At 44.6% G+C, this 25,952-nt stretch overlaps 1 protein-coding gene across 1 annotated transcript in view; it reads right to left on the reverse strand.

Annotated features, from left to right (window-relative positions):
• GRK5 (G protein-coupled receptor kinase 5) overlaps positions 1–25,952 on the reverse strand; it is a 167,995-nt gene that overhangs the window by 56,099 nt on the left and 85,944 nt on the right. Inside the window, exon 3 of the mRNA XM_080620760.1 lies at positions 3,164–3,276. Within this exon, the coding sequence (XP_080476886.1) occupies positions 3,164–3,276 (113 nt within the window). The remainder of the gene's footprint in view (positions 1–3,163; positions 3,277–25,952) is intronic.

Consider the following 25,952-nt stretch of genomic DNA (forward strand, 5'->3'; position numbering starts at 1 on the left):
TCTCCAAAAGGTTTCACATTCCTGGTGGTCTCAGAATGGGGCTGTAAAGTCAATCTCCTGGTCTCATTATAGGACGTTTTTGCCTAATTTTTTGCCTAATGTAGAGCTTGGCCTGAATTCCACCACTCACTCAACGCTGGGCAGATTTCAGTAGCAATCATCCAATTTAATGGCTATGGGCTGTGCTGCTTGACCTTAATATTGCTTAATACAGGGATTTTCATGGGCTTGGGGCAAGCTTGTATAGAATTTGAAATCAATAAACAAAGGAGGCTGCTGTTAATTAGTGTTAAAAGGAAGAGAGAACGCATATATTCAGACCTCCACAGAGCCAGGTGCTTTGTTAATGAAACCCTTGCAGTGCCAGTCTGAGCCTCACTGGGAAGTGATCACTGGCCCGGTAAAGGTCTGCAGGACAGCTCCAGCCTGCAAAAGCAATGCTGGAATGGATGCAAAACACACCCTTGCAAAAAGGTTTAGGGATACGAGTCTAGGATTGCTTGTAGAAGGAGCTTTAACACAAATCCAGTCCCACCACCAGCTTTAGCAGCTCTGGTGTCGCCTGTGCTGCACGGATGCTGGGAGGAGGACCCGGAGTTGCTTGGCATTGCTCCACAGAGCTTTAGGAGAGTGAAATGACACAGTGCCCTCAATTCCTGCAGCCGTCGCTGCTCGGAGAGGCTCTAGGCAAAGGTTATCATAGGGTGGCACTGGGGGGGGGGACATAGGAGGGATATGGGGGGACAATAATGTTTCCCTTAGCCCAGATGTTATTACCACTGCCGGGTGTGTGCAAGGCTCACACAATGTGGGCTTGTTCTCTGCAGCCTCTGGGCGCTGCTGGAACCAAAATATGATGCCTGCTGCTGGAGCAAGGAGGCATGAGAGAAGAGCAGAGCCTCACTGATCCTCTCCAAACTGCGGACAGCTCTGTCTCTTCTGTCTGAAATTAAAACCACTTGGAAGCAGTCTTTTGCAGCTGTCTCCCAAAGGGTTTCTGTGGCTTCCTGGAGAGAGAACCAGCACCCAGCTCCTCAGGGCTGTAGGCATCACACACTATGTGGCATTTCTGTGGAGATGCCTCCCCTCAGATGGGTGTGTTATGTTCCATCAGTGGCAGATAACTCATGAGAGGATGCTGGGTCAGTACAGGACCTGTACTGAATCCAGGGTACCTGAAATGTCCTCCCGCCTGCTAGCCTTAAGCACAGAGTATTTGTCAGATGCAGTAGTTCCACGCATCTCGATGGCTAAAACTTTCATTAGGGAAAATCACAACCAGTGCTAGGAATATCAGGTAGAAATTGTGACCAGGTAAAACTGATTCGAACAGGGCTTTATCTAAAACTTTCTGTGATGCTGTAGATTTGCTGTAGGTGCTGCAGCACTAACAAACTTTAAAGCTTCAAGTGACCACGTGTCCTCTCCCAGACCTACAATTTCAGTGCAATCCTCACATCCCCATGTACTCCAGAACAGCTTCACCATGGAAAGGGGCTTTGGACAAGGGCCTGTAGGGACAGGACAAGGGCAATGGCTTTAACCTGCCCGAGGGGAGACTGAGATGAGCTCTCAGGCAGAAGCTCTTCCCTGTGAGGGTGCTGAGGTGCTGGCACAGGGTGCCCAGAGAAGCTGTGGCTGCCCCATCCCTGGCAGTGTTCAAGGCCAGGTTGGACACAGGGGCTTGGAGCAAGCTGCTCTAGTGGGAGGTGTCCCTGCCCGTGGCAGGGGTTGGAGCTGGATGAGCTTTAAGGTCCCTTCCAAACCATTCTGTGATTCTATGATTCCATGATTTTATTCCTGTTGGCATGCATTGCTTTGCTTTTGACTGTCAGTGTCAGCCAGAGAGCAAAGCCCCCCTCGGGCACTCACACTCAGCACGGACAAGTTCATTTTCCTGGTACAATTTAGCCTTTTGGCTCATCAACATCCTCCCTTTCTGCAGGCTCCCATCAAGAAAGCCACTGAGAGACTTCTTCACTGTGAACAGCTTCTCCTGCTGGCATGGCACATGGCCAAGTGCTGCCAGGCTGGGAAAGAACATCAGATACCCCTGGGGCTGAGGGTGTTGTTCAGTGTCCAGGTTAACCGAGAGCTCTCTGGGGTGGAAAATGGTTTCTTGATGAATTCACTCAACCAAGTCACTTCTACACCTTTGTGCCTCTGTTTTCCTATTTGAAAACACAGGGTAACAGTAAAGATGTCCTCTCTAAATCACCCTGCAGCCTACTGATGAAAAGGCTTGGTAAGAGATGGATATTAAATTATCATACTCCTCATCCTCTCTTGTCAGTCCATTCATCATCTGCCCTTTCTTCCCAGTGCCTGCCAGCACTTCAGGCTTCACCCACATCAAAAGACATTACTCAGAGCATCTCAGCTGCTTGGGTGTTTACATGAAGGGAGGCCATGCTGGGACATCCTCCTGCCTCGTGGCTCATAGAATCATAGAATAGTTAGGGTTGGAAAGGACCTTAAGATCATCCAGTTCCAACTCCCCTGCCATGGGCAGGGACACCTCACACTAAACCATGCCACCCAAGGCCTCATCCAACCTGGCCTTGAACACCTTTAGGGATGGAGCATTCACAACCTCCCTGGGCAACCCATTCCAGTGCCTCACCACCCTCTCAGTAAAGAATTTCTTCCTTAGATCCAATCTAAACTTCCCCTGTTTCAGTTTGAACCCGTTACCCCTTGTCCTGTCACTACAGTCCCTGATGAAGAGTCCATCCCCAGCATCCTTGTAGGCCCCCTTCAGATACTGGAAGGCTGCTCTGAGGTCTCCACGCAGCCTTCTCTTCTCCAGGCTGAACAGCCCCAACTTTCTCAGCCTCTCTCCATACGGGAGGTGCTCCAGTCCCCTGATCATCCTCGTGGCCTCCTCTGGACTTGTTCCAACAGTTCCATGTCCTTTTTATGTTGAGGACTCCCCATGAGCCACAAGGCTGGTACCAATGAGATGCTTCATGAGGGCTGGTACCAACCTCTCAAGCAGTGCTGCCCCTCTACCATCAATGATGCTGTGATGCTGCTATGGTCCACTGCTTACTAAGGTGTTAGACACAAAGTCCCATGAAACAGCCATTTCTTGGGGTCAGGGGAGTCTCCTCTGTTGGACAGCATTGCAAAGCACCCCAAAATATCACAGGAATTGACTTACCACTGAGTCAAGGAACCTAATGCAGCACTCGAGCTCGGGTCGAGTTTCACAGAACTGCCTGAAGAGAAGCCTTCCAATCGGCTGCTTTTCACATATGCTGCAGTAATCTCTCTCTAGAGGCAATAAAGAGAAGAAGAGAAGCATGAAAATGAGAGGAGCTTTGCCTTTTTGGCTTGGTTAGCAGTTTAAAGCATTGCAAGCGAGTGCGAAACTACATCCCAAATCAAAACTGCTGCCTTCTCTCCGCCACACCACGTTTCAGGTACCCAAATACAAACATGATTAATGGCTTGAAGACTCAGACAAGAGAGGCTCAATTTTGTAGAGCTGATGTTGGTACAAGTCCCGCAAAAAGCCATCCAGCTATTATGAAAGAATAATTCCACATTTTTCTGTGGTGGAAATATATGCACTCTGCAAAGGTACCGCTCAGCCTGGTGGTGTTTGTGGGAATGTGGGGAGCAAATTACAAGTCCTTGAAATGTGAGTCATACATTAAAGGGCAGGGAAAGCTGGAATTTGTGGAGACCTTCCTGGATGCCTCCTAGATACGCACTAAAGCGCCACTAATCTCTGGAAATGCTCAACCCACTCTCTACTAAACTATTATTGCAAACTATGTGTTTTAAAAGGTTTCAAAATCTGTGCTATTTACTTGCTGAACATTAACTAATGGATGGAGCATATGGCATCTAGCTGGTTCCAGTTCACACAGCACTCCTTTACAGAACTGTATTTCCCCTTAAACCCTGTATTTAAATTGCCATCCAGAAACATCACTCCCAGTAAAGCAAAAGGTCCTTTACCCATCACAGGGACTATCTGCAGGAAAACTTGAGGGAAGGGCAGGCACCATTAACTGGCATCGCACCAGTACAAACGCCAAGGTCCTTTCCAACCCTAACCATTCTATGATGCTATAATACTTTTCTGGTGAGAGCAGCAAATCCCCAGTCTGTTTGGAGCAGCAGTACTTGCTTGAGACACGTTATTCCTCTAGAAGCACACACATGTCAAACAACATACTGTGTTTCCTTGAGCGTTCCTCTCACCACCCTCCTCGCTGCCATATGGCGCTTGCTGTTATTATGGAAACAACCAGCTCCTAAACACATAACATAGCACTGCAAACAGACATGCAAAACCCACACAGTTGTCAGTGCCTTGGCTACTTCTTTCGCAGGCCTACAGTGGCTCCTGCAACGTCTTTTAATCCCCCTTTGCTTTGTCCCCCTGCACCATTCAGCTCCATCTGCACCAAGGAGAACTGTGCTGTGATGGAGCCCACTTTTGCCACGGAGGCACCCAGCCAAAGGGCTCGCTCATCACAGGTCAGATCCTAGGGACCATGTTCTGCAAAACCAGGACATCAATGCTGAATGGAAAAAGCTGCCTGACATGTTGGACTTGCTGACCTGTAGCTGGGTGGCAGATGACAGGAGCACCCAAGGCTGCCTCTTGCAAAAGGAAAGAAGGTGCTTGTCCGATGCTGTGCCTGTGTGCAGTATGGCTGTACTCCAGGAACTGGCCCCTTGAAGCACCTACAGACTAGCTGGACTGTGCTTTTAATTCAGTACGGTCCTACTATGGTCTGTTCTGAAGCAGTCTGGAACAACGTATCAACACCACTTTGTGGCTGGCATCGCCAGTTCATTTTGGATCAGGATATCACTCATTCTATCCAGAAGACTGCAGTGCTTTGGTACCCTCCAGCAAATAAAACTGGATCTAAATCACTGTGTAAATCCTAACTTGACCTCCAGTTTATCTATCTATCAGCAGTAAGCCAATGGCACTGGTTTGTTTGTCTGAGCTGGAGCCTACAGTGTGGAACACCTTGACACAGACATGTACAGGAGAAAGGCAGCAGGCTCGCCGGGATGCTGAGCAGCCTTGGAGGTGTCCTTGTGGATGGTACAAGCTTGTGCTGCTTGACCAAGTAGCTTTTATAGTGAGGAGGTAATTGCTGCAGGGATGCGCAGACACACATAGAGCTAAGGCAAGCAATGGAGGAAAGAGCCTAAGTGAATCAAAACAGCAGCTCACAATGTCCCACAGGCCAGCACAAAGCCAGAGGCTGAGCAGCGCAGGTGAGCTCTCCTGGGAGGTCTGGAGGTTGAACTACATCTGTCTGATGCTGTTTTCTGCTCCCTTGACTAACTCACTCTTCTGAGGCTATGAATAAAATATATACACTGAATATCGGTAGCACACAGCCTGCCTGGTGGCAAGACTCAATCCTTCCAGAAGCCCAAAGCCACAGCGAGCTTCCTCATGTTAAACAAGCAGTACAAAGTATGCAATAGGCTGAATTTGTAACAGGATAAGCCACAAAGGAACAAATACATTAATCAGCTAGTTTGCCCCATATTTTCTCTATTACAGTGCTATTTGATGCACAGTAGCAAGGCTTGCTGCTTAAAAGGCAGTTAGTTTATCAAAGTTGCTATATGGTGACACTCACTGTAGTAGAGGATGCTAAAGGGCTAGTGATATCAGCTAAATAGGCATGCGAATTGCACACCCAATCACTGCAGTTCATAGCGTAGCAGGAAAAGAAAACAAGCAGCTAAACACTATTACATATGTGGCTAAATGAAACATAAAGAAGACACGAGCACAGACTTCCTCCTATGGTGCATAACTTGGCCAACATATGAGAAGGGTGACCTGTTTGTAATGAGGAAAAAGGAAATGCCAGAAATAATCTCTGAAAACACAAGAGCCAGAGCAGCTCCCCGGAGCCATCCACTCCTCAGTCGTGCTCATTTAAGTGCTGGATCTACTAACACAGACAATAAATACATGATGCAACTGCTTTCATTCCTTCTAGGTGACACAAAGTATTTTCTTAGGCCTTGATTTTGCTGTTGGCCTCACTAAGTCAGCTAAAGGAGTCTGCTCCCAATTCATTCTTGGGATGCATGGGTCCTGGAGTTGACTAAGAAAGAAAAACACCTCTCTCAGCTAAAGCAGAGAAAAGGAGCCATAGTTTGTTACAGTAAAGGAAAAGCAGAAGTGTTTTAACAGTGTGCTGCACCCCGGAGACCTGGATAAAGCACCCCAAGCCATGCTCACGAGGTGCTGCATGAGGGGAGGGGATGGAGAGTCAAGAGGGTACCACAGTCAGGGGCTCCCTAGGGCTAGGGCTGATGGTCGTGTCGCTCTCGGCCCGCCTGCCAGTACAAATATATCCATCCAGTTTCCAGAGCTTGAAAAATAGAAAGAAAGATTTCCTGAGGAAATGGAAATGTTAAACACTTGGAAGTGAAACCATATGCTCGTGATGATGAAGTGTAACTAAAACAGCTCTGAGAGCCGTGTCTTTGGTCGTCGGACCCTCCTGCTGCAGCGTGATCCTGTTTAACACCTGCAAAGTCACCCAAACCGGGGGTGAAAAGCTGCGTGGGTCAAAGCCCTAGGAAAGCAGTCACTTCTCACTGCTGCCAAACTCATCACTTAAAAAATACCACTGGCAAATAATGTGCACATGTGAGTTCTTCATCTTCCTAACAGAGTATAGACACAGACCGTTATAGAAAAGATACTACAGAAAATGTCATCATAAACACAGAACCATAGTATGGTTTGGGTTGGAAAGGACCTTCAAAGCTCATCTAGCCCACCCCCCTGCAATGAGCAGGGACATGTTCAACTTGATCAGGTTGCTCAGGACCACATCCAGCCTGGCCTTGAATGTCCCCAGAGATAATGTATTGATAAGATAAACAATGTTCATTCTAAATTCTACTGACTCATTTCTCCCTTTACTTCATAGCTTATGTATTGAAGACTACATTAAAGAGCACCCAGCACATAGAACATACCAAAACAGTGACACCTGCATACAGACAACGCCATCACCATTCAAAGTCTATGGCCAAATTTGTTCCCTGGTAGATACTCTGGTAAGGTTCTGAAAAAGATCTAAGCACACATCCAGGAAAACAGTCCTATTAATAACATTTCATACTGACCAAAACGTGTCACTGATGAAGTGAAAAACACTAAACAAGGTAATAAAGCTGCTGACAATAAAATCCTTGACTTTCATGTAAAAGGGAAAAAACTGAGCATTTCAATTAGCTAAAAAGCTCCTTGTGCCTTATAAAGATCTTTTTGTCTTCATTTCCCATTTAAAGACATAGCAGGCTTTTCTTCTGGCTAAAAATATCACCTTATCAATTTTTGGAGAGAAACAGTGGTCTGCAGAGAGACCAGGTCCCTCCTCCTCTTTCACATTTGAAATATCCCTATGGGTTTTGGTGGGTTAGTGGTGAGCTACACAACAGGGTGATGACTGTTGGCTGAAACCCAGTCTTTCCTGATATTTTGATGACTTTTCTGCAGTGTAAGCCGCAGGTGTATGAGTGAGACTGCTACGGAAAGTTGTACTTCTGTTTCTGGGTAGAAGCCCTTGTTCTGAAGGGCTGCTAATCCAACACCTGCACACAGCTGGTGAGGCTTCTTCCTGTAGCTGTCTATGGGGAGGGACGAGCCCAGTTTAAATCTCACTTTTCAAGTCTACAAGAGCCAGGAACATCTTTTCACCTTTTTGGTCACTACTGGTGTGGTCATTGACTGCACTTAGGTACTGACTATCAAATAGCATTGTATTTTCCAACATACTGGAATCCCAAGATAAGATATTTCATAGAAATGCATGGAGAACCGCCAGGAAGACATGCACCATGCTGTTGCACAGGAAAATTTGGACTTGGCCTCTGGCTCTCCGCTCTCCTTGGCCATTAAATCAGCCTGGATTAAAACTGAGTAAGATCCAAATGCAATGTAATTCTGCCGCCTAAAAACAAAAACCCAACCAAAACAACAACAACAAAAACCCCTTCCTTAACACCTGGAAACCCCAAAGTGGATGTAGGAATTTAATTGTTCTTTTCCTGCTCGTGCTCAATGACCCATGATGAGAACTCATCTTCCCCCTTTTTTTCCTTTAAGGTGAATCAAGATCTTTCAAACAGACATTGTTCCAAGTCTATTATTTGTCTTCCTTTATCCTGATTTAGTCCAGAGCAACAAAAAGCACACTAAACTCATGGAAGAAAGCATTTGAATGTGAGGGAACTCTCAGTCCCTACTCTCAAGCTGGACAATAGGGAGCAGCAGCAGAGCCAGAAGAGACTAGCAGTCTGTTCATAAGACTGTTGGCACACCAAAAGTAAATCTTTCTTCTTTCCAAGGGGCTAAGGCTTCTCAAAGCGGTTCCCACCAGCCCTGGGATGGATGAAAACTTCATCTAGAGGTGTCTCAAAAATCACACACCTCCCTCCTTATTCAAACTTGGGGGGGATGCTGCTAAAGGAGATTCTAAGCACTCTGGCCCAAATCTAAAGCCACTCCTGGTTTTTTGCCCATCTTTGCTTTCTACATGTGAGCTCTCTTAGAGGGGCACACAAAGAAAAGGAGGACAAAAGCAGGAACTAAAAGCAAGATTAAAAAGTACGCAGCATGACTGAGCTGAACAGACTCTCACAGCCCATCTCCCAGTGTGCACTTGTAGCAATTTCCTTCTTTTTGTCAAAAAAGAAGACCAAAGCTTTTAAAGTTTACAGAATTGTTCTGTGTCCAGGCAGGGTACTAATGGAAAACAAACTGCATCTTTAAACACTGAATAGCCCCATTTAGAGCTATATTAATATAAATACATTTCTTCATTTAAAGCCAGCAAGTGTAATACTAGTGCTTATAAATATGTCTTATAATTTGCTGCTGCTCTTCTCCAGCCAAAAGTGGAATTACCACTGTCTATGCATAAATTTAATAAACAGTACACACTAAACTACCTGGTCTCTGAGGCTGATGAAAGTTCCTTCTTATCAAAGGATCCTTTGTGGATGCTTTAAAAGTATATAAATTGCTTTGATTGCATTATTAATAGTGTCTGTGTTGCTCTTGTATTTCAGATTCATCTGGAAAGCTGGAACATTAGCTCTTGCATTCTACAAAAAAGATGCTTTTCCATCTCTAATATGCTTCAATACAAAAGATAATCCTTGTGTTCAAAAGCAAGAGCCTGAGATTGGCTACGTTAACACTTCTGCAGACCCACTTATTACCTTCTGATTTTTCAATGGCCTTCAGCACTGGAGATGTTATAATGAAGTCACAAACTTTGCTGGGAACCCATGTACTTGCAGTGAAAACCAAGTTTCGTTCTTTGAGATATTGACAATACGGGCCCATTTCTGACGAAGAAACACGGATATTGCTGTTTAACTGTAGAACCTGGCCAAGTACATGTACTTGATAAGGTAGTGAGGGACCTCTTTTTCATGGTGACTCCTTGGGAACGTCACAGGAATGGGAGGAAGCAACAGAAGGAAATATCTTGTCCTTTTAATCATATTTTTTCCTGTGGTTTTGGGTTTGTTTGGTGTGGTTTTCTGATGTTTTCTGGGGGCTCTATAGGCATGGAAACCTGTTGTTGAGATGCTGAGGACTCTCCACTTGCCCCGTCCCCAGCAATGCATTTAAAAAGCAAGGCAAGCCAGATGGCCAGAGAACACAAGACGGGAATAAAAATGCCTCATTTCAGTTCATTCAAAAATTCCCAGGAACTGTGGCAGTAAGTCACGTTATGAAAGCCTAATACAAGCAGCGAGGCTCCCGTGGGAATTCAGTTACCAGTACAGCTAATATCCTGCGTCCTGCAGACCTCGGTGGCATGCTGTCTTTATAAAATGGGGCTAATAGCACTGCCCTACCTCAAAGCACCGTGGCCAGAGTAAGTATATTAAAGTGTGGGAGCCCAGAGCGCTGCTGGATAGCCCTGTGGCTCCTTGCTATTTACTTGCAATGCAAACTCCCGGAGCGGAAATTTAGTCCAGGAGAGCACAGCAGAGTCTTTTTATACATTAACCGCTATATACTGCTCCATAACTTCAGCTGGCACTTCACCCACATGAGAAACGACGACGTAGCTCCTGTCTTGGAGGGTGTTTATTTTGGCAGGGCCAAAGCTCTGCAGGTGCAGGACACAAACCCCGAAGCCAAGGGCCGTGATGAAGTTCTCTTGCTGGTGGCAAAAGCACGCTCCCTCTAACAATAAATATTTCATCTGTTTTCTTTATTTTTAATGAAATACAGAAATTGTTACCACTTACGGCTTGCTAGATTCTGTATTTTGAACAGCAGCTTGTCCTGGTCTGCAGTTAAAACCAGCACTTCATCGCTGTAGAAAAGTCCAGACCTTACATATGAAGCCCCAGGAAGGGACACAGGTTTTGACCTTGGTTGATTTTTAGCCCTTTAATTTAGGATTTTTTACAAAAGAACCTTGGAGACCTTCATCTATGCTGTCAGACCTTCATCTATGCTTGTTCAATTGCTTGCAAGTTCAATTAATCAAAAATACAAGTGCAATCGAGCTTACTTGAGACAATGGAAATGGTTTTAAGCCTTGCCAACTTAATCTTCCCAGTTTGTTTCCTGATCTCCTGATAATCGAACCTCTAATGTAATTATTCAGATGGAGACAGTGTTTGTTTTGTATAACTTTCCTTATTTCCACTCTTTTCACGGTATTAGGCTACAGGGATAAACTCAGCACATCACAGCAGCATTATACTGAAGATGGAAACAGTCCAAACCTTCGAGCTGGACCAATAGTGAAAAGATGTTTGGAGACTATGGTAACAAATTTGCAGTTAAATGCACTTGAGTGATATATATGGATCTTCTCATTTGTTTTTTTGAAAGCAGCTGTATTGAAGCTTTGCTCATGGAATTTTATTTGAAAGTCAAATCCCACAAAGAGTTGCATAAATATGTTTGCACAAGTCCTTCAACCAGAACGCGTATGTGGCTTTGTTGATTTTGGACAAAGATTTTGGCAACGGGGAAAACAACCCACCCACCCTTTTTGAAGCAGCAGCAGGAGGGATCAAACGAGATCCTGTGATCTCAATATAGTCATCACACAGAAAAACATCAGTGGGGTCTGAAGCCTGGGGAGGGACCCTCAGCTCTCTCAGGGGAGGCATTGGGTCACCCAGCCTTGTGCCAGGAGCACAGTCAAATGGCGAAGAGCAAATGCTCTGCCCTGAGACTAGGCTATTTGCCAGTGGAAGTCAAATTCACATCCTGACAAAATCTGAGTTACTCTGCTGAGCTATTCCAGCCCTCTTCCAACACTTCTGGTATCTTCTAAAAGTTACTCCTTCACGCAACTGCATCCTTTCTGTGTGGGTCAATGATCAAGCCCTGAGTTCAAAAGCAGACTGCAGATACTGCAGGGTCAAGAGTAGGTTTAGCTTGAGAAAACAGAGCTTGCCATTAATGTTTGAGTCTCTAAGACCATAGAAGCAAAAAAATATATTGTTGTGTGAAGTATATGGTGCAAGGAAAGGCGACAAGTAATTGTTACAAATAACAAAGGTGATAGTTAAGCCTGCTGAAATGGATGGAAAGGTTTCTATCAATTCCAGTGGGTCTCTGATCAAGCCCATTTTTCCCACCTCTGTCATGCGCAATTCATGTGAACAAAATAGTCTGTCTTTCAGCTTCTTTTAACTGAAATTATTAGGTACTGTGCTCTTTAACTCATCCTTTCTTTTGCATTTGGTTACCAGTTATAATAACAGCGTGCAGAAAGGGAACAAAAAGCCCCCAAAAAGAGCAGGGAGGGAGACTGATTGATAGACCAGCAGATGGACAGATACGTTACACTTCTAGTTGAAAAAGTGAAATGACTACTAATAAGCTGGATACCATTCCCATAAATTCCACTTGAAAAGCACATGTCCCTGGATCAATACGTTTGATGAGGTTTCCTGAGCACCATGTTTAAACTGCTGTCTCCTGGGTGGTTACAAAGCTAGTCGTGACGTGGTGGACTCTCAAACTACTTCACATTGATCACAGAAGACACACCATCACCAGAATTTCCCAGCACTTGAATGTGGCACTTGTCCTGCAGCCCCAGGGGCACGGCTGTCCACACCATGACCATGACCATCACCCCGACAACAAAAGCAGTTCATCTTTATCTTCTTAAATGACTTTCACCAATGTCTCTGTGGCAAGGCCAGAGGAAGGGGAAAAATCCCTCAAAGAGATATGAAAGCTCATTTCAGAAGCACCCTGGGAAATTCAGGGAACAAACCACAGTATCACAGTATCACAGTATGTTAGAGATTGGAAGGGACCTCAAAAGATCATCTAGTCCAATCCCCCTGCCAGAGCAGGAACACCTAGATAAGGTCACACAGGAATGTGTCCAGGCGGGTTTTGAATGTCTCCAGAGAAGGAGACTCCACAACCTCCCTGGGCAGCCTGTTCCAATGTTCCGTCACCCTCACTGAGAAGAAGTTTCTTCTCAAGTTTAAGTGGAACCTCTTGTGTTCCAGTTTATACCCATTACCCCTTGTCTTATCATTGTTTGCCATTGAGAAGAGCCTGGCTCCATCCTCATGACACTCCCCCTTTATATATTTATATACACTAATAAGGTCCCCCCGCAGTCTCCTCTTCTCCAAACTATAGAGACCCAGCTCCCTCAGCCTTTCCTCATAAGGGAGATGCTCCACTCCCTTAATCATCTTTGTCGCCCTGCGCTGGACTCTCTCCAGCAGTTCCCTGTCCTTCTTGAACTGAGGGGCCCAGAACTGGACACAATATTCCAGATGCGGTCTCACCAGGGCAGAGTAGAGGGGAAGGAGGACCTCTCTCGACCTACTGACCACCCCCCTTCTAATACACCCCAGGATGCCATTGGCCTTCTTGGCCACAAGGGCACAGTGTTGGCTCATGGTCATCCTGCCGTCCACTAGGACCCCCAGTTCCCTCTCCCCTACACTACTCTCTAACAGGTCGTTCCCCAACCTATACTGGAACCCGGGGTTGTTCCTGCCCAGATGCAGGACTCTACACTTTCCCTTGTTATATTTCATCAAGTTATTCCCTGCCCAACTCTCCAGCCTGTCCAGGTCTCGCTGGATGGCAGCACAGCCTTCTGGCGTGTCAGCCACTCCTCCCAGCTTAGTGTCATCAGCAAACTTGCTGACAGTACACTCAATTCCCTCATCTAAATCATTGATGAATATATTAAATAATACTGGTCCCAGTACTGACCCTTGAGGCACTCCACTAGATACAGGCCTCCAACTGGACTCCGCCCCATAGACTACAACTCTCTGGCTTCTGTCCTTCAGCCAGTTCGCAGTCCACCTCACTACCTGATCATCCAGACCACACTTCCTCAATTTAGCTATGAGGATGCTGTGGGAGACTGTGTCAAATGCTTTGCTGAAGTCAAGGTAGACCACATCCACCGCTCTGCCATCATCCATCCACAATGTTATTTCCTCATAAAAGGCTAGGAGGTTGGTCAAGCATGACTTCCCCTTGGTAAAGCCATGTTGACTGCCTCTCATAACCCTCTTATCCTTGACATGCCTTAAGATGGCATCAAGGATAAGGTGTTCCATCACTTTCCCAGGGATGGAGGTGAGGCTGACCGGTCTATAGTTACCCGGGTCCTCCTTCTTGCCCTTTTTGAAGACTGGAGTGACGTTTGCTTTCCTCCAGTCCTCAGGCACCTCTCCCGTTTCCCAAGACTTGGTAAAGATGATGGAGAGTGGTCTAGCAATGACTTCCGCCAGTTCCCTCAGCACCCGCGGGTGCATCCCATCTGGACCCATGGATTTATGGATGTCCAGATTGCTCAACTGGTCCCTAACCCATTCCTCATGGACTAAGGCAAACCGCTCCAGTGACCTGACTTCATCTGAGGTCTCAGGAGTACAGGGCTCTTCAGGACTGCCTCCGGCAGAGTAGACTGAGACAAAGAAGGCATTCAATAACTCTGCCATCTCAGTATCTTCTGTCACCAGGGCACCCACCCCATTCACCAGTGGGCCAACCTTGCCTCTGGTGTTAGTTTTATCAGCTATGTATTTGAAAAAGCTCTTTCTGTTGTCCTTGACCCCTCTGGCCAGATTTAATTCTAAGGAGGCCTTAGCCATCCTAGCTGCCTTCCTACATCCTCTAGCAGCAGCCTTATATTCCTCCCGAGTGGCCAGCCCCTCCTTCCATGACCTATAAACTCTCCTCTTCCACTTGAGCATACCCAGCAGTTCCTTATTCAGCCACGCAGGTCTCCTGGTCCTCTTCCTTGACTTCCTACGTGTCGGGATGCTCAGCTCTTGAGCTTGGAATAAGCAATCCTTGAATGCCAACCAACGATCTTGGGCCCCTTTACCTTCAAGCAGCCTTGCCCATGGGACTTCCCCTAGCAATTGCTTGAAAATGCCAAAGTTTGCCCTGCTGAAGTCCAGGGTTGCAATTCTACTTGCTATTGTACAACCCTTGGTTGTTCTCATTTTGTTCTGCTTCGGATCGGGATGACAGAACTGGATGATGTGTCCTCAAAGAAGGTAGCTACGGAAACTCTTTTATTTGGGACTTTTATGTCCAGCCTTAAAGATTTAAACTGAAACATCGAACTTACTTTCTGCCTTGTGCTGTTATTTAGAGCCCTGCCTTGGTGATGTTCTGAGTAATACGTGCTGAAAGAAGATTTCAGTCAAAGTTGTAATTTGAATGTTTAAGGTTATGAAATCTACAGGACTGTTGCTGTTGTACATAGCACAAAATAAACATCTCGATTCCAGGAAACTAAAGGAGACAGCTTGTGAATCGCTTTCTTAAGACGAAAAGACTTCTGCAGAACTACTCTTTGACTTCTAAACCAGCCTGGATAGAAACCAAAGCAGCCATCGAGACTAAAGTTTTACCAGGTCAATAAAATGGCAGAATACATACGGCCACCAACACAGTCACTCTGCAAATGCATATTTAAGCAGCATATGTTGCTTAGAGGCACATAATAAAACTATTCAAGGGGATTACTAACTCTGCATGCCATTTGGTAGTCACTGCAAGTTCTAAACACCCCAGCTATTTTACTGGTGATTCCTTTAACAAAGTACTAGATGCTATTAGTTGTTACTTCATTGCTAAATTTACTCCTTTTTTCCCTTTCAGTTTTTCTCTTGATGATCTGAAACCCCAAACTTGAACTACAACAAAACCCGGCAACCTTACACTGGTAATTTACCGTTCTAAGTGGTTTTCAATCCCAGCCTTTAAAAAGAGTTACAAAATAAGCTCAACCATCAACCTAAATGATCAAAGAGACAACAATACACTGAAAATAAACCTCAATTCTTAACAATTTTAAGGGGTATCACTGACCTTTGACAACACTTCTAAATTACCACTTCACTGGATCTTTTGCTCGAGTACAAGCAGCCTACTTGTAATAATACAGACACTGACTTTGACTTGATTTATGTTCACAGGTTGATTTGACTGGCTGCTGAGTGACAGCCCCCTCTGAGTGGGTGAGAAGGAGCTGAGTAAAATTGATATGAACAGTGGAAAACAGATTTTAAAGTCATTTAGAAACCCCAAATACACTTAAAGGAACTCGCGCAAGAAGGGGATTGCCAATGGAAAGTATTTTTTTCTCCTTCTCAACAGAAGTCTGCAGTACCAAGGATCTCTTCATACCAAATTACTGAGATGGATGTAGACAGCGTGGCAGCTGGTGTCCAGACACAAGAACCACGAACAGGCTTACTCAGGTCTACAAAAAAGGAATGCAATTTGAGAGAGAACTTCCTCTTTGTTCCTATGAAAACTGGGTTTTCATAGGGAAACTAAGTGAGAACTTTTATAATCTTAAAGATTATTGTAATATTGGTATTTCTTCAGTTTCTCTCTTTTCATTTCTTCTGTCATTTCTTGGTTTTTCTCTGAAACATTTTGTTTCCTAAGTTTCAACACACAACCACAAATGTTCAGCAACACATAATAATGGTGTTCAGATCTGCAAAAGAAGAGTCCCAGACTGTCATCTCTGTGCTGAAAACATATCGACATTTTACTTCTCACTTGAAAGAATATGTCATCTCTTTGCACTACATGATAGACCTGAAGAAATACATTGATAACCGAGATCCTAATGCACACCTTCCAGCTAAGTGCTGACCCACTCAGACATTGCTTCACTCAAAGGTATCTACAAGAGGTCTGTACACACTGCTTGGTAAAATAAGCAGAGCATTTGAAAAACCTCACTGAAATCTAACCTGATTATCTCATAAACTTCTACACCAGACCTATACTTGGCAAGGAATAGCAGTGGTGTGGTAAGAGCAGCATCACAACTAGCTGTCATTAGTCCTTTGAGAAACTTGTGCCCAAGTTGCTCTGGTCAAGAACATATAGGGAGGTGGGGTGGAGCAGGCTAGAAATAAGCATGGGCTTATTTCCACCAGTGGGAACTCTGCGACAGCTCACAACGTCTTTTATCAGTTGAGTGACACTACCTCTCTCTGTGTGAAGCATCAGCTCTCCGTCTATCAATGTCAAGTGATGCTCAGAGATAAAGTGCTCTTAGGACTCTTTTCCCAGGGAAAAGGATCACTTATGGGGCAGCCACTTAGATTCTGGTTGCCCCTTTAATTCTACCACCAAAAAGAGTAGCCTCTTGTGCTTGTTGACCTCCAGAATTGGTAGGGTAGATGCTGTATACGGCTTTTTGATGCTTGCATGTTTAGAGCCAGCTGTCACTTCACCAGCAATATTCTGTGGCCCATCTGCACAGCTAGACTGCTCCTGCTGCTTCATTAGTGAGTACAATGGGGTTTGGGAGGAGTTTACAAAATATGGAATTCAAGTGTGAAATGACACCCTTAGAGATACACAGATTCTCCTATGACACTGAGATATAGGAACACTAAGTACAGTGAGCTAGCCTGGCACTCAACCATCAGCTAAGGGTTAACACCAACATTCCCAGGACTGAGGGGCACTGTCTTCTGAGTCCTCAGGTGAGCCCAGGCATTGCACAGAAGACAGGGATTTCCTCTTCAGCAGACACATAAAATGTACTTCTATGAAAGGAAAAGGGAAAAGGGGGATGGCAAAGAAGAGCCATATGGCTGATCTGAAAGGGAAGCATGTTTGCAACAACACTGAAACATTAGAGGCATTGTTCAAGTGCAGTTCATCCTTGCAAAAATATTATCCTCGTCATGATGCCAAGGCTGGTGAAAGTATGGGCTACTTGCCATGGAAGTGCTGGGTATTTAGGCTAGACCTGTCATGGGGCTTATTTACTCTCTGCGCCCAAGATTTCAGACACACTCAAGTGTAGTGTTCATGTCTTGGCAGAGACTTCTCATTCATGCATTTTCTCCTGGTCCCCTTTGAGGAGTCTTCCTCCTCCGACATTGCAGCGGTTGAAATTTCATTGCTTGCTGAGAAAACCAACACTGATTAATTTTATCCTACTTGCATGGAAGAGGTAAAGTATGCAGGTCTCTGGCAAGGAACAAGGAAATCCCTGCTGCTTACATGCCACATTGAATAAGCAGCCCATGGTTGAGGCCATTGGGCTTCAGCAGTCTTCATGCCAACCGCAGGAAAGAAGCAATTAACCATAGCAGCATGGGAAGAAAACAAGAAGTAATGCAACACATTCGCTTTTGATTAGAGAGCATTTTCTTATAAGACATAATATTCCACAAGGAATAATTCAGCTGTAGTTGTACATTGACACACCCCAAATTATTAAAGGAACGTGACTGAGGTTGCAAACTTAAGCCCCAAAACCTAGGGCAGAACCTAAATTAAAGTTGCTCGTGTAGCCCGAATGCCATTGCTCACCCTGTGTACATTCTGGTACAGTCTTTAATTGCATCACTGCAAACTGCTTTTCCCACAAGACCTTCACCTCATTCAACGCACAGAACAGACAGTGCTTACTTAATGAGCGGCTATTCAGTGTTTCGTTTTCTCCTCTGGTTCAATGTGTGGCCCTAGACTTTTTTTACTGCACACCAGTCAGGCCTGCTCTGAAGACAGAATGATTCATTTCCCCATAGACCTTTCTGTGGCATTCTTCACTGTGCCCTTTGAATACTTCACACGTATTCACGGATCTATTTTCACACCACCTCTGGGAGACAAAGAATCCAGTTTTACAGATGGAGGACTTAAACATATGAAGATGAAGGTAAAAAGTATCCATTGATTGGTGCAAGTTGATTTTCTGTGTATTTAACTTTGTACACTATTCACTCTGTTCAAAGCCAATCTTCCCTTTGCTTCAGCTGCAGATGTTAGTTCTGAGACCCAAAAATCTCAAGGCAGCTACTCAGAAAGTGAAAAATGAACAATAAGAGGCCAACTGTGAAAAACTCATTTTAAGTGACTTGCCTGTCATCATGTAAGACCTATCCCTGTCCAGATCCCTCGTGTGCTATTCAATTGCTTTGGCCATGAGACCATTTCCTTTGATACTGCAAATCCATATTTAAATTTATCACACACTTTTTACCTCATATGACTCAATAAATGAGTCAGTCATTCTATCCTCCTTTATTAGACAACCCAGTTTCACCCCCAGACTAACTCAGTCTTTTGTACTGACTGCTTTAGGGCTCCTGGGGAAGAGAACTAAGCATGTGATATATAGAGAGAGATATGGACTGAAGCCGCATAGGCAGCCTTAATTCAAAATCCATCTTAGCTGCTCATTGCTTTAACACATATTTTTCATGGTTAATTTCCTAAGCTTTTAAGGAACTGGAAAACTGGAGAAAGAAAACTGCTGTGGACCAACAGAGAAGCTCTTACTCATTAGGAAGAGCTCACACAAAAGCTGGGAACTTTCAACTTGGCAGCTTTATCCTTTTATTACAGCTTTTCCTGAGCTCTCTCCTAAGTTTTCTTTGAAACGGAGCTCCATCAAGTTGACACCCATACTGACACCCATATCAGCAGAGCTGAAACAGGGATATCACTGTATCCACTTGTGCTGCTGGGAGCTGGGAAAGGGAACTGCAAACTGTTAGCTGATCATTCTCAGTTCCACGGTCTTGCTGGACCGTGATTTTCCATTTCTGTGTTCTTTCACATTCCATCCCTAACTTCTTGCCATCCTTCCCAGCAGCACTGATTCTCCATTCTAGGTCCCCTAAGACGAGCGAGTTCCCTCCACTTCTACATTAAATCTCAATCTTTCTAGATAATTTGTCCCAAATCCCCCATCCATCTGATTCCAGGACTTGTTCTACACTGGCAAGATAGTATGCAGCAGTACAAGTGGGATATAAATTTACAGCATTCCAGCAGCTCTGCAACAGCTCTCCAAAAGGACATCCTTTGGGAAACATCTGCTAAGACTTTGCATCTCAGTCTGAAGTGGCTAGTTTCTTTCAGTGGAGGAAAAAGCATTCAAAGATCCTCAAGATGGGACCCTTCCCTGAAATATACCCTTGATGGCCTCTTTCCTTTATGAGGATGTACAGGCAGATAAGGTACCGCAAAATACAGTTAAGCTTTATGAACTCCCTCAGCAACATGTAATGTAACTAACCTCATCTGAAAGCAGAATAAACTACCTCACACTTAGCTGAACATTTAAGCTATAATAACTATAGTGGTGTTCATTCACCAGTGCTCATTCCCGCAGTGGACTGATGCTGCTTTTCTCTTTCTGCTCAATCTTGTCTCCCATTTTCAGCCTGTTGCTTTTAATAGGTAGGTAGGTAGGAAGGTAGCTAGATAGATAGGTAGATAGATTGATAGGTAGGTAGGTAGGTAGATAGGTAGGTAGGTAGATAGATAGATAGATAGATAGATAGATAGATAGATAAAGTTGGGGAGGGGAAGGTTATAACACAGAAAATATCCAGCATGGAAAATTTAAGTCTATATAACTGTGGGAAAACCTTAATCTTATAATGCGCAATATTAGGCAACCTTAATAATGGATAGTGCTCCCCAGCCCACTAATAACAGCAACCCTTACTCAGAAGGTTTGGCTTTGGGAGGAGCTTCTTTATTATTTATTATGTGCTACAGGGCCAGTTCTGCTGTGCCTGGTGATGTTTTAGGACCTTGACCTGTGAGGAGTCTCACTTAATTCAGAAGGCTTAACTGGAAAATTCAAAGAAGATGCTATCTTTGAGGGCTACATGGGAATCAAAACACAAGCAGCTTCTTGTCCAAGGGGTTTTGGGGCTTTTCAGCCTAAATATATAAACATAACACAGCAGAATATGAGCAATAAGAAGAGAGACTGCATAAGATTCATTCAGTGTTTTGTATGATTTTTTGATCTGTAATAAGTAAGCATCTCTGCTTATCAGGGATTAATATTACCTGACTGTCCCTGAATTCCATTTTGTTCTTACATTATGCATGTTCCACATGAGCATTCTCTCAATATTTCTGGCACAAATAGGAGCCTCTTTGGTAAGGACTCACAAGGTTATGAATGTCTGGACAGCCTGAGTAATGAAAGGCCATTTGGGGCCGAACCATTGACCACAGCTTTAACTTGCCAGGAAGGATAAAACATAAAATGTAAATTAGGTACTAATAACCCATTTTCCTTCTAAATCCATGGTACAGAGAAGCAGCATGAAGTACAGATTATGCTTTGAGAGAGATTTTGGAATAATTTGCAGTTAAAAATATTGTATAGGACCTTGTGTTGTGGCCTCAGAAGAGACTGAATTGTGAGTTGTTACTGCTCCCTTGAACCCACTTCAGTCAATGGAAAGTTTCATTGGCACCTGGATTTGTTGCTTTGGGTAGCTGCCTAGCTACCAGCAAACCCCAGCACATAATACTGTCATCAGGGAAAGAAGAATGTGCAGTCCAGCAAGCAAGACATGCATGGAAAAGTACATTTCTCCCAGCATGTTTTGCAGTCTCCATGCTATTCCCTCCCCATCTTCCTTTCCACTGATCTCATCTGTGGAGATGAAGTAAGAAGAAAATGTAGAAGTAGCATTTGCAGTGCAAGATCATTCTACTGCCAGTTGCATGACCAACATCAGCCTTAACATAGCTTTGACCCTCTCAATGGGGCCACCCCCTTGTGAAAAAACAAATGATCAGCTCATGGGGGGACTTCCCAGCAGCCTTCCAGTACCTAAAGGGGCTTACAAGAACGCTGGAGAGGGACTTTTTATAAGAGCAAGTAGTGACAGGACAAGGGGAATGGCTTTAACCTGCCAGAGGGGAGACTGAGATGAGCTCTTAGGCAGAAGCTCTTCCCTGTGAGGGTGCTGAGGCGCTGGCACAGGGTGCCCAGAGAAGCTGTGGCTGCCCCATCCCTGGCAGTGTTCAAGGCCAGGTTGGACACAGGGGCTTGGAGCAACCTGCTCTAGTGGAAGGTGTCCCTGCCCGTGGCAGGGGTTGGAACTGGATGAGCTTTAAGGTCCCTTCCAACTATGATTCTACGATACTGTTCGTCAGTCAAGGGATCCAAAGGCAACTTGAGGTGGGCTTGGTGTGTTTAGTTTACACAACGAATTTGCTATTAAAGCTCTGACGTTGCGTTCTTTTAGCAACAGTGTGCACTGAACTGTTGGGAACCGAGTTACACATTATGCAAGTCACAACACAATACTTGTGTTGTGTTGTTTTCAGAATACCTATAAAGACACGTTCTCACGTGGGAACTCCAGCCTCCAACATTACGTAAGAAACCTCGAGTCTTCAGCTGCCCCTTTAGCAACTATTGTTCTTGTTCTGTTTGCCTCAACCCAGCTATGAGGAAATGACGAGTTTTCCTTTTCTCAGCTGGGACCAGGACTGTCTAAAAATATAACTTATGGATCTTGCTTCTTGAATTAATTATGTTCCAGGTGAAAAGAAACGTGAAATATAAAACGGGATGCCCATGTACTTGGCCTTAATGAGATCTGTAACTGCTTCTCCACCCCATGGCACCCAGCTCTTAGGTGAAATCTGGAATCTTGCTACCTTTATGTCTGACATGGCTGATTCAAGCTGTTCTACAGCTCAATAATTTCTGCCATCCTTTACACTTAGAAAATAAGATAATCAAGAGTTATAAATATTAAATAAATACCTGGTTTTGGCCTGCAAGAAGGCTGAAATGTTAGCAAAGCAGACTCTGTGGAAGAACTCCGTACTTCATCAAGATATGGTCTGGGTTATCTGTCAGCCTTAAGTGGGAAACTCCATGGGAATACTCAAACACTCCCACATATGCATTTTAATATTGAAAGTACGTGAGCAGTGGGTGCAGCACCCTGCGTACTCCACTCAGCCTCTTACAAGGGAAAATCAGTGGCTACATCACTGATACAAGACTTAAAGTAGATCTCTGCTCCATCCTTACAGAATTGCCTTGCTGGAACAGAGATCAGCCTGACACATCTCCCAGAGGAGCAAAGCAGGGAAAGTGAAGTCCTGCCTCCTCATTCACTCTTACTGTTATTATTTTGTAACATTATTACTAAAAAAGACTATTTTACTGTGCTAACGCCTAATCACGGCACAGGACGAAGATCACATGGAGGGGAGCATGGTGTTAGGCACTGAATGAACACAGAAAAACAAGGCAGTCCTGTCACAGTGAGTGGAAAGGTTTAGAGAATATGAATAAATATTCATTGCTTTTTTGATGCCTATTGGAGACACTTTCCAAGCCCTCTCAGATTCAATCACTACTATTGATGTAGGGAAAGAGAATCATGATTTATTCAGGTAAAGGAGGAGACTCCCTAAAAACACAATGTTCTGGCAAAACAGAAACAGACTAAACAAGCTTCTTGAAGAAATGTGCGTTTGAGAAACTACCTTGATTTAAAAGATCTGGTTTTTATCCTTCACCCATTACATGGGCCTGTGGTACAGCAGCATGCAGGAGATACATCATGTGATAATTCAGGGACACAAACACTGTAAGAAAATCAAAGGCACTGCAAAAGTAAGCAAATAAACCTTGAGGTTACAGAGAAAAAAGGCAACAAAAAATCCACAAGGTCTGGTCTGGTGCATGCTATCACTATTAACATGAATGATGGCTTCACGGTCCTCAGAGGAGAGCTGATGTGCCTCCCCATAAAGTAGGTCTCAGGGGCATATTCGCTCCTAGCAAAGGACAAGCACCACAGTTGGTTCTCGTATAATGACCCAATGGCGGCATTTAAGTGAGCAGAATATAAACATCCAGGCTGGAATTTGGCCAGGACACTACATTTAACATCCCAGCCTTGATAAGAAATGCCATATAGGCTGCAATGTCCAAGCAGAGCAGACACAAGCCTAATTAAAGGATCTTATCTGATATTCCCACACACAACAAACTACATAGACCAGAATTTACAGTCCTGTGCAACATCAACTACTGAGTCGATGCTGTCTGCAACTGCCACATGTGGCACAGCACTTGGAGAAAATCTGTTGTAGAGAAAAGCAAGCGTGTTGTACCTTGGAGGATCCCAGGTATGTCCCATAGCAAAAAAAACCTGTCTGCAAAAGGCTTCTCTTCCTCCCTGTTCTGCTGGCCAACTTCCCATGTGTGGACCATCATGCTCTCAAATGAATTCACTCATAATGTGATGACAGCCGCCCCATTTTTTGGATGCCAGACTTTAAATGAGAGGAAATTAGGGTGTTTGGAAGGTGGTCACCTCATCCTCTGCCAAAGACCAAGAGAATTTTCTTCCCTCTTTTTGTTTAGGTGTGGCCAAACCACATTTGAATCACATCATCAACATGGTGAGCACAGCTGACTTGCCTTCTTTTCCCCAGAATCAATCTACAGTGTTCAATGAAAACAGCTTGTGCAAATACAGGCAGCAAGTCAGCAAAGATATGACAGAAGGAAAACAGAATTTCTAGCACAAATAAGAAAGCTGGTTTTGGTTACCCTCATCAGTCAGGACAGATTACATCAGTAAGGGTGGTAAAGCCTTGCTCTAGTATGGAATAATCTGCCCGCATCTCTCACAAATGGTGTTTTCACTGAACAGACCCCAAACAACATTCACTTTGCCTTAGGTGCCTGTGTTGACACAGTCTGATTTCATTCACTCAGTTGCCTGGTCCTACCCTTGGCACAGCCTCATGGTAATACTCACATTGCTCTACTCAGAAAATTCCCCACTGCATACATCATTGTGAAAAGACTTACAAATACTATAAGATACTCCAAGAATTCATAAAAAGTCATAGAATCATAGAATAGTTAGGGTTGGAAAGGACCTGAAGATCATCCAGTTCCAACCCCCCTGCCATGGGCAGGGACACCCCACACTAAACCATGGCACCCAAGGCTCTGTCCAACTTGGCCTTGAGCACCGCCAGGCATGGAGCATTCAATGAGCAACTCATTCCAGTGCCTCAGCACTCTTACAGTAAAGAACTTCTTCCTTATATCCAATCTAAACTTCCTCTGTTTAAGTTTTAACCCATTACCCCTTGTCCTATCACTACAGTCATAGAATCATAGAATCATAGAATAGTTAGGGTTAGAAAGGACCTTAAGATCATCCAGTTCCAACCCCCCTGCCATGGGCAGGGACACCTCACACTAAACCATGCCAACCAAGGCCTCATCCAACCTGGCCTTGAACACCGCCAAGGATGGAGCATTCACAACCTCCCTGGGCAACCCATTCCAGTGCCTCACCACCCTCTCAGTAAAGAATTTCTTCCTTAGATCCAATCTAAACTTCCCCTGTTTAAGTTTGAACCCGTTACCCCTTGTCCTATCACTACAGTCCCTGATGAAGAGTCCATCCCCAGCATCCTTGTAGGCCCCCTTCAGATACTGGAAGGCTGCTCTGAGGTCTCCACGCAGCCTTCTCTTCTCCAGGCTGAACAGCCCCAACTTTCTCAGCCTATCTCCATACCGCGGAGCTCTCCGGATCAGACAACGCATTCAGTCTGAATGGCTTGCTTCTCTTTTTTTTCACAATTCAGCATTCTCGTGGCATTTTAACTTTTGCAGCTTCTTATCGGGTTTCTCTGTGTTCTTCCCGCCAGCCTTCCCGTAATTTTCTGATTAAATAACTGAAATCACCTGATTAGCCATGTCTTTCAGTCTATGCTCCGAGGGGCCCAAAGACTTCGAAAAGCTCAAGCCAGGGCCTTGCTTACTAAGCTTTACATTTCCCATGTAGGTATCCACATTTTAGTTGGAGTTCCCCAAATCAAGGAAGGCAAGAAATCACTGATTAACAACCTCTGAGTTCGTTACTGCCACAGTTAGGACAGAGACCACTTTCTATTTCTTGTGTCTGGTATCACATCATAGCTGCACAGTTCTCCATCAGTCCTGCCATACTGAAGGTATTAACTTCATTTTTGGAGCCTTTGATTCTCAGTGTTTATGAGTAGCTGGCACTGAGTTCTGGGTAAGAGTAGAATTTTTAAAGAGCTACAGTAGGTCATTAGTAAGAAGAAATTCCTGAAATGAAGCATTAAAATAGCCGTTCTCCAAAACTACATGGGCCATCAGTTCCACTTGCTGCAAATCAGAGACCAGGAGGTCCAAGTAAGATCTACTTTGCAAGCATACTAAGTAAAATAGATCAACACCATGAAACGACAGTGCAAGGACACTTTGAGACAGAAAAAGCCTATTAAGCTGCACAGGCAACAGCATGAAACGCCATGGCATGTCCATCTTCAGTTTCAGTGATGCTGTTCAGAAACATTAGTTGCTCCTGCTACTTCTTATTGAGCCCACACTGCCACTCTTTAGGCTGTCCACATGAATGCTGCATTAAACCACCTGCAATTACACCTGTAATTCCTGTACTGCTTGGAAAGGGCCCTGGACAGGTAGCTTCTGTTTACCCAATGAAGAGAGCATGAGATCTTCCACAGGTACAAAACCAGAGTGCCTGTCGCGGTGCTGGTTTCATTCTTCCTGATTTAGTTTTGCCTTTTGATGATGTGTTTTCACGGGGGCATTAATGTT

The sequence above is a fragment of the Psittacula echo genome, assembly GCF_963264785.1.
Source record: "Psittacula echo genome assembly, chromosome: 6".
NCBI lineage: Eukaryota > Metazoa > Chordata > Aves > Psittaciformes > Psittacidae > Psittacula > Psittacula echo.